The sequence below is a fragment of the Miniopterus natalensis genome, chromosome 9 (assembly GCF_054644295.1).
Source record: "Miniopterus natalensis isolate mMinNat1 chromosome 9, mMinNat1.hap1, whole genome shotgun sequence".
NCBI lineage: Eukaryota > Metazoa > Chordata > Mammalia > Chiroptera > Miniopteridae > Miniopterus > Miniopterus natalensis.
In genome coordinates this window covers 60,069,013-60,078,802 of record NC_142089.1, presented here as the reverse complement: position 1 = coordinate 60,078,802, position 9,790 = coordinate 60,069,013, and the positions used below count along the sequence as shown (strand labels likewise).

General features: G+C 42.4%; 1 protein-coding gene and 1 pseudogene across 3 annotated transcripts in view; one reads left to right on the top strand and one right to left on the bottom strand.

Annotated features, from left to right (window-relative positions):
* Positions 1-327: 327 nt before the first annotated feature.
* Positions 328-1,412, bottom strand: LOC148092485 (high mobility group protein B1 pseudogene; annotated as a pseudogene).
* A 2,541-nt stretch (positions 1,413-3,953) lies between these two features.
* Positions 3,954-9,790, top strand: part of ARHGAP29 (Rho GTPase activating protein 29) — a 67,498-nt gene continuing 61,661 nt past the window's right edge. For 2 of the 3 annotated variants that reach the window (XM_087820607.1, XM_087820605.1), the window contains exon 1: positions 3,954-4,046. Coding sequence is in view for 1 of the 3 variants with exons in the window: in XM_087820608.1 (XP_087676734.1) it covers positions 4,034-4,046 (13 nt within the window). In the remaining 2 variants the exon portion in view is untranslated. The remainder of the gene's footprint in view (positions 4,047-9,790) is intronic. The other variant, XM_087820608.1, reaches the window with a different exon arrangement.

The window sequence follows — 9,790 nt, the reverse complement described above, 5'->3', positions numbered from 1 at the left end:
CAACCGAAGATGAACAAACTACCATCCCCATATCTAACTAATTTGGGCGCTGCACCAACAAGAACCTGCTTTAAATTTCCATGCCAGTTTCCAACCCCCACGCTGCACCAGGGAAGGGTAGTGGCTGCTGAAAATGCCACCAGGACAGGGTTACCTAAGGACACATTTGGTAGTGTGTTAAGTATACAAAAAAAAGACTGTAAGGTTTCAAAACAAATCTTGCACAGCCTTACATTTCAATTTTTTTTCTTAAAAAGAGTGAGTTGTGTACGGGGAGAGTTAAATACTTTATAGACAAGAAAAAAAAAAACCTGCAGTAAAGCCAGCTTACTCACCATCATCACCTTCTTCACCTTCCTCCTTTCCCTCCTCTTCCTTCTTTTTCTTGCCTTTTCCGGCCTTGACGGCCCCCCTTTGTGCCGCATCAGGCTCTCCTTCGCTCGGTGTGCAGCACCCCCTTTCCATATTCCTCCTTCAGCTCAGCAGCCTTCTCTCCCCAGGCTGCTTGTCTCCTGCGGCAGCGCCGCTCCACATCTCTCCCACCTTCTTTGCGGCATCACCGACGGACAGGCCAAGGTGCTCTCCTTTAAGTTTTGGGCTCCTTGAATTCCTTTTTTCGCTTTCCCTTTAGAAGGGATATAGTTTTCATTTCTCTTTCATAACGGGTCTTGTCCGCCTTTGCCATGTGTTCAGATTTTCCTTTCTCTTTAGCAGACATGGTCTTCCACTCTCTGAGCACTTCTTAGAAAACTCTGAGAAGCTGACCGAAGCATCTGGATGCTACTTCTTGTGCTCTTCCCGGCAAGTTTGCAAAGAAAGCATACGATGGCATTTTGCCCCTCGGATTCTTAGGATCTCCTTTGCCAGTGTTTAGTTCCTTTTCCTCAGTGGGTACACAGTTGCCCAGTGCCTGTCTAGCTCACGCTTGGCCCAGCACCGTCTCCATGGAGCTCAATGTATTGCAATGGAGGTCTGTGGAAGGCCAGTCTTTATTACTGTCATCACCATCATTATCATCTTTTTATTCACAACAATATCAATAGTTCAATTTTTAGGCCAATAGTATTATTTTGTACCAACCATTTATTGGGAGAGTTTCCTTACACATGTTGTTAAAATAGGGTCATGGTACATAGTGACTCAAGCACAGAGGTTGATGTTATCCAATGTCTTGCAGAGAGCTTAAAGCAACAAAAAAACTGGGGTTTGAAACTTAATATGTTAATCTAGACATACAATTAATATGATATCACATCCATACACTCACTTGAATTTTTCTTTACTTTTTTCCAGCCTTACTCTGTTTCCTCTCTCCTCATGACAACACAGAATTCTTGAATGTTTGCAATGTCTTTCACATTCATTTCCAGCATGTGGTCTGAATTGATTCCTTGTTTCTCAATTACAACCATCATGGAATCAAGATTAATAACCTGCTTGGTGAGTTTTGTCCAGTTTGGAATCTGGCACCTTTGTACTCAGTGTGGCCTGTCGGGCTCTCCGCGATTCTTTCTAAAAGTCCCAGCAGTGGGGGTCAAAGACAGCTACAGTGACTGGGAACCAAACTGCCTTACCTGCTTTCATTATTTCAGCTCTTCTACAAGGCATTTAATCACGGTCGAGGAGAGTCTGAAAATGGATTTAAAGTTCACCAGTATAGTCCCAGTGCTTAGAACAATGCCTGGCACATTGGAGGTACTCAGTAAATATTTGTGCAATGAATAAAATGGGATAGGTCTGGCTGACGATGGATGCTGCACTCTCCTAAACAGACTGTCACTTAAGTATGACTGAGAGGAAGAGGATCTGTCCACTGTACCCTTCTGTGGGGTTGGGCTCCCATCTCCACTGTCCACATGGAGCATTTGCCTTCATTACCAGTCCCTTCATCTCAGGGCACTAGGTACCTGGACAGACTTTGCTTTAGGCAAGTGATTTTGTAGCTGTTGCACTTGGTTTCACTAGTTAAACAAGTTGAGCAGAGTTTATGGTAAAGACAAAACAAAACAAAAACAATATCTTGGATTTTTATTTCTGGGCTCACTGGTCAATCTCTCAATATTTCTCCAGAAAATACTTAGTCCCTTCTATACCAGACACAAACCTACGTAACATAATACTGTAGGCCTTCACAATCTAGTTAGTATAAATAAACACTACCAAATAAAATACTGCATGAGAACCACAAATGCCACAAAAATAGGGTTCTAAGTATCACATCATGTCAAATGGGATGATTGTTTTCAGTGAGGAGAAGAGGAAGGCTTCATCAGAGGAGGTATTCTCTCTAGCATGGAAAGAATGAAGAACATTTCAATAGGCAGAGTGGTTATATGGCATTAATAAGTACTGTAATTACAAGATAGCAACACTATACCATCTGTCATATATGTTTAACTATCAGTCCAGCATCCATTATGCCTCCTATTTTTGTTTGTTTGTCTGTGATTCTTTGTCTTTCAAAGCCATGATCCTGAGTCATTTTAACCAAGAAACATTTATATATAAAAAACAAGTGTGTGTTGGTGTGTAAGGGCAGGTGCTGGGACACTGTTAATAGAATGTGGTGCTGGTATTGCCCTTCATTCCTTCTTTTCTTTACCAAGCACATGAGCCACCTGTCCCAGATAACAGATTTTTGATATTCATTCTTTCTCAGTTAATAATTGTATTTATTTTGCAAAAATGAGTTGCCATCTTTCTCTGTTTACAAATATCATATTGTTCCTGACTAAAAAAAGAAGAGTGGATGCCCTGGCCAGTGTGGCTCAGTTGGTGGAACATTATCCCGTGCACCCAGAGGTCGCCAGTTTGATTCCTGGTCAGGGCACGTGCTCTGGTTTCAGGCTTGATCCCCAGTAGAGGGTGGGCAGGAGGCAGCCAATTGATGCTACTCTTTCATTGATGTTTCTCCCTCTCTCTTCCTTTTTCTCTATAAATTCAATAAAAATATATTTTTTAAAAAAAGAAGAGTGAAGAATATGGCAGATGTTTAACATATTTTTTAAAAAAGTTAAGGGGAGGTTGAGGTTGAGGAACTTTTCCCAATTCTCTTCCCATAGTTTTACCTATTTACTCAGTTAACACTTATGGAATGTCTGCTATGTCTCAGCACAGATGATGGGAAGGTGTTCTCGGTAGAGTGGTTATATTACAATATATCCTCTAACTCTTCAAGAGAAATGCTGTACTTTTTTCCTATATGCTGTGTCATCTAGCTCTAGATAAATGCTTTAATTTTGGTTGTTCGTTTCCCCTACCGTGTTGATGAATCTCACTACATAAGGAGCATTTCATGGTAAGGAGCAAGTAGCACAGTTAGGGGGTCATGCATTCAACTAGTATTTATTGAGCAATTTTTACGAGCTAAGTACTGTACATAAGAATTGAGTAATTTAGTTTCTGAGAACGACAATCAGTTTAAGCCAGAAAAGAGTGGAGCAGTTTTACAGTTACGCACAAAATTTATTTTTGTTCGGTAGGGGTGTGGGAAGAAGGCAGACAAAAGTCGAAGATCAGATTCCTGACTGGAAGGAATTCAAAGTGTCCACCTGAGAAATCTCCATTTAAGCATCAAGGGCAGAGGAACTGCTCTCTATCGGAGGGTGCAAAAGGTGACTTGTTTCTAAGCCCCCTTCGCCCGTCCTGGGGCGAGCCGCACGGACTGGCCCACTCGGCCGGACAGTCTGCGGGCTCTGGTGCAGCTGACAGGAGGCGCCCTGCGCGCGGGAGCCCGGGACCACCCCACCTGCCGCAGGGCGCCGGCCCCGCCCCCGGGCGCCGAGCCCCGCCCCCAGGCGCGCGGGCCAATGGGCTGGGCCCGAGGGGCGGGGCGAGGCCGGGCGGGCGGAGCGAGGCCGGGGGCGGGGCGGGGCGGCGGCGGCCAGCGCGGTCGTGGCGGTGGCAGCCGGGGCGGCGGCGGCTTGGCCGAGCGTCCGCGGGTCGTGGGGGGATGGGGTCTGCGAGCTCCAGCCCTCGGCCGCCGGGGCGACGGCCGTGAGTGTCGGGCGGGCGTCCGCGTCCAGGACGCAGGATGGAGCGTTGCGGTGAGTGTGGGTCGGCGGCGCTCGCTCCGGCCGCGGCGGCTGCGACTCGGGGCTGGGGTCACCCGGGGCGGCCGCCGGCGAGGTGCGGTACAAGGTCCGGGCGGCCCACGCGGTGGCCCTGAGCGAAGGCGGTGCGGCTGCGGTGTGCGCCAGGGGCCGGGCCGGCCTCCTCAGGGCTTCTGGCCCTTCGGGGAGGGTAAACCGAGGGACCGGAGCAATGGGTGAGCCGGAGCGGCAGGAGCGGAGAAGCCGGGCGGGCGCGAGCCGCCGCTTCGCTGACACTGCGGGTCCCGGGTGGGTATCTCGAGTTCGCCGCCGCCGCCGGGGGGAGACTCGCCGGGCGGACTTTCACCCACTCCAGGTTCCCGCGAGCTCCCGGCCGCCCCTCTCTCCGTGCTGGCCCCGCGCCCTCCCCCGCCTCCTGTCGGAATGCAGGGGCTCCTCTCCTTTCCCCCACTGGGTCTTCACGCTCGCCTTCTTCACTTGAGATCTTTTCGAAGTTTGGTGACGTTTTCCGAAATTTCAGTCCGACAAATGCAAAGGCTTAGATAAAATAACAGACATCTCTTGTGCCATATCTACTTTTAACTTTAATTTAATTTTATTTATCACTCTTCACCTCACCTAGGCCCAGGCTGTTTATCATTTGGGGGTGGGAAGCTCTGAATGTGGAAAACCCCTCTCCTTCCCTTTCTGCCCGAGTGCCCCCCTCTGGTGCGTCACTGTCACTCTCTCCATACCTCTCCCCTTCTACCCCCACTTCTCTCTCTTCCTTCTGTAGCTGCCCCTTCCGTCCCCCCACCCTCACCCCTACCTCCACCCCCACATCTATCATTTCCCAGCCTTGGCCCAAGAGCAAATCCTGTGCTTTGCAAAATGCAGCTACCACTAGAAGGAGAGAGTATCCCTGGGAGTTTGTTTCCCTAAACATCCCAGGACTTCATGATCCAGACCTCATTCTCAGGTCAGCTTTCCTTTGGCAGGAAGAGTAACCAGGGACTCTTCTTGTCTGTGAGCCCCTCTGACTAGTCCAGACTCTATCTTGCTTTTTCAACACTACTCCTCATTAGAGACAAAAGTGACTTTATCTTCACGCTCCCCCCCACCCCCATTGAATTTTTTGGATCTTTGATATCCTGTCTTCTGACCTTGGCGCTTTTGGAGAAGTTGGGAGGTGCTTTGTGAAAATTCCAAGACCGCGATGGAACTGAAATAGCCAAGGCTCTTTTGGTTCCACATTTACCCTTTTCTTTCTAATTCTTTTTTGGGAATTAGCTTCACCTCCTATTCAGTTGGGGGGAGGCCTTTCCTCGTCACGAAAAATAATTTTAAATTAGATGTGATTTAATATTTAGAATGAGTAAAGAAATCACAACAAATACTGCGAAGGTCTTGGAGATTTAGATCTCTTTCTTCAGAGATTTCTTTAGGCAGTTTGCCAGAAATGCATACTTAGAAATGCTTCTTGATTGTAGGAACTGCGCAAGTGAGGAATCCTGATGCTTATGCTTCATTAGCTTTTATGGTACAAATAGCTCTAGTGTTCTGATTCCGAGAAGAGTTTGAGTGAACTTGAAGGAAAGTGATAGGACTGGGTAGAAAATGTTTCAGTCCCCACATTGGCAGGAAATAAACTTTGGCTGAGATGAAAAAGCACTGTTCAGGGAATCTGTGGTGGCTGGTCATTCTCGCTCTGCCCACCTCTCTAAAATAGAACACCCACCTAAATTATCAGTGCCATCACCTCTGACTGTAAAGGCCCTTTAGCTAGGAATTTGGACTTCTGCAACCATTGCTGTTGGTCCCTAGGATTAGTAGTATGTTGAACAAAACTCATGCCCAGAAGGCACCCTGGAAGAATTTGTATTGGTGGTTCATTTCAGCATTCACTCAGGCAATTGAGTGTGATCCCATTCTTTGTTAAGGTCCTATGGAACCTTTTAGTCTATTGGGTAGAAGTAGACAATTATGAATAAATAGAGCCTAAGACAATCTTGGGTTACCCAAGAAATGTATGTTGAATGTCCTTTGGGGAAAGTAGAGGGATGATTTATTTTCAGTGGAGAGAATGAAAAGGTTTCTTAGAAAAGGCTATGTTTTGTATGAATTGAAGTTAAGAAAATGATTTTAATAAGCACAGAAGGCAGAAGGGTCCTTCTGGCCAGAATTGCTGGTTATGTCTAATGCGTGCCAGGATGCCACTGATTGGCGCGCGTGATTCTTCTTTGAAGACTATTTTGTGTGCTTGTTTGTAATTTCCTACCTCACCTCCAGCATGATGATGAGCTACAATACATAAAGGCACCTTCACTTGTAATGAAACGAGGTTTGAAAGGAAGGTTAGGAATACATTTTGGTACGATGAGGATTTTTCTGTTTCTGTTTTGTCTTTATTATTGCTCCAATAAGCACAAGAGCCATTTGGTGATACTGCTTCCCTGGAAAATAATTTTTCTTTTTTTAAAAAAATGTTTTAGAATTTGTCACCAAGAAAGTTTTCCAATACCATAATCTTCCTTTCTAAGGAAGAGGGCGGAAAATATTTTTTAAAGTATTATGGAAGGATGTTGAGTTTGAGGGACTATTCAAAAGGAGCTTCGTATAGTTTTACTTATTTATGTAGTATTCATTGAGCACCAGCGTGATAATAGGTGTTTATATACTTAGAGTTTTGACAGATGTATACACCCATGTAATCACCACAATAATCAAGATATAGAACATTTCCATCACACCAAAAACTTCCCTCAGGCTTATTTAGAACTCCCCCACCCGACCACCACAATCCCTGTCCCCAGGCAACTATTGATGTCTTTGTTACTAGTGGTTATTTTCCTTTTTTTTTTAGAATTTCATGTATATGAAATACAGTATATATTTTGTGCCTGGCTTCTTTCGTTTAGCACCTCAAACACATTGAGATTTCATCTATGGTTCATCTATGGTTTTTGCTATAGTGTGGATATTTATTAAGTAGTATTCCATTGTAAGGCTGTATCGCAATTTGTTTATCCATTTATGTGTTGATGGACATTTGTGTTGTTTCCAGTTTTTTACTATGATGAAAAAAGTTGCTGTGTACATTTGTGTACAAGTTTTTGGATGAATTTATGTTTTCATTTCAAGAGTAGAATTGCTGGGTTGTATGGTAAATGTATGTTTAACTGGATAAGAAACTGCCAGGCTGTTCTCCAAAGTGGTTGTGTACCTTGTGTAGCAGCAATGAGTGAGAATTTTAGTTTTTCTGCATCCTGCCCCAAATTTGGTATTTCCATCTAGCTAAAATTAAGAATTTTAGTAGATATTCAGTAGTACTTCATTGTGGTTTAAATTTGCATTTCCCTGATACTAATGGTGTTGAGCACTGTTTCATATGCTTATTGCCCAGTTGTGTATCTTCCTTTGCAAAATGTCTGTTTATATCTTTGACTCATTGAATTTTTGTTTTCCTCTTATCGAGTTGTAAGAGTTCTTGAAACAATTTGTATGCAAGTCCTTTGTCAGATACTTTCTCCCAATTTGTGGCTTATATTTCATTCCTTAACAGTTGTCTTTCTAAGGGAAGTTTTAAATTTTGATGAAGTCCAGTTTACCAATGTTTTCTTACGGTTCTTGCTTTTTGTGTCCATCTAAGAAATTGCTCCCTAGATTTTCTCCCATTTTTTTTTTTTTTAGAAAAGGTATCCTCAAGCCTTTTTTAATGGACAAGATTATAAATATTTTAGGCTTACAGGCTATAGCAATACAATTACTCAGTTCTGCTTTGTAGCTCAAAAGCAGTTATTGACAATACATAAATGATTGGGCAGTGCTGTGTTCCCCCAAAGCTTTTATTTATAAAAATAACCAAAGAATATATATGCATAATCCAATGTAGTGAACCCAATGTGGTGCAGGGGCTGGGTGGAGGGGGGAAAAGGGTGGGAAAATGGGGGACATCTGTCATACTGTCAACAATAAAAAAAATGGGCAGCTACCCCCTCTGACTCCTGAATTTAAAGAATTTATTGTTTTTTAAAAAATATGTCTTTATTGATTTCAGAGAGAGGAATGGAGAGGAGAGAGAGAGACAGAAACATCAATGATGAGAGAGTCATTGGCTGCTTCCTACAAGCCCCCCACTGGGGATCGGGCCTACAACCTGGGCATGTTCTTTGATGGGGAATCAAACCTCGATCTCCTGGATCATAGGTCAATGCTCAACTGCTGAGCCATGTTGGCCTGGCAAGAACTGGTAGTTTTAAGTTATATATTTAGGTCCATGATACATGTTGAGTTAATTTTTGGGTACTCTGTGAAGTAATTCGAGGATCATTTTTCTCTCAAATGTATATCAAGTTATTTAGCACCATTTGACTGCCTTTCTCCCATTGAATTACTTTGGTACCTCTTGAAAATCAATTCACTGTATATATGTGGGTCTATTTCTGGACTCTTCTATTCTGTTGATTCATGTCTCTCTTTATACCAACATCATTCTATCTTGACTACTGTAGCTCTGTATTAAATCTTGAAATCAGGCAGTGCAAGTCCTACAACTTCGCTCTTTTTCAAAACTATTTTGGCTGTTCCATATCTTTTACATATGTACATTTTAGACTTGGCCTATCAATTTCTACAAAAAATTCAAGGGGGGATTTATTTGGAATTGCTTGAAACTATACATGAATTTGAGGGAAATTAAAGTCTTAACAGTATTGAATCTTCTAATCCATGAACATGGTATACTTGTTGATTTTTTCAGTTCTTTAATTTGCACTAGTGTTTTGTTTTAAATTTAGGATCTTATACATATTTGGTTAAATTTATTTCTAAAAATATTTTGTTTTTTTGATGTTACTGTAAATAGTATTAGTTTCTAAAATTGTATTTTCCAGTTGTTTGTTGCTAGTATAGAAATAAAATTGATTGTGGTATATTGGCCTTGTATTCTGTGACCTTGCTATGTTTATTTATATGCCATTCGGATGTCAGTATAACCCCATCTGCAGTTTTGACAAGCTTATTTATAGGTCCCTAAGGATTTTCTAGGTATACAAACATGTCATATTAGAATAAAGCATTTTACTTCTTCCCTTTAAACTTGTATGTGTTTTTTTTTCTTGTTTTATTATACTGTCTAAAACCTTCAGTAACATTTTTGATCCTGATCTTAAGGGGAAAACATTGACTTTCATCATTAACTGTGATGTTGGCTGTAGATTTTTGGTAAATGCCTTTTGTGAGGTTGAAGGAATTCTTTTCTGTTCCTACTCTGCTGACTGTTTTGATCAAGAATGGATGTGGGATTTTGTCATATGCTTTTTCTGCATCTATTGCGACAATACTCTTTTTCTGTTGAATATTAAACAAAGCTTGCATTCCTGGGGCAAACTCTTTTTGGTGATAATGTATTATCTTTTTAATATATTGTTGGGTTTCACTTGCTAATACTGTGTTAAGAAATCAGATATGTTTTTCTGGAAATGTCATTGTCTGGTTTCAGTATAAGGGTAACATTGACCTCAGAAAATGAGTGGGAAAGTGTTCCTGTCTTCTCTATTTTCTGAGAGTTTTTGTCAGATTATTTTATCTGACTCAATAGATTTCATCAGTGAGGCTATCTGGGTCTGCAGTCTTTGTTCTGAGACATTTTCAATTTATTCAATACCTATAAGGTTATTCGAATTTTCTATTTCTTGTGTTAGGTTTGGTCATTTGTGTCATTCAAGAAATTTTTCCACTTTATCTGAGTTGTTGAATTT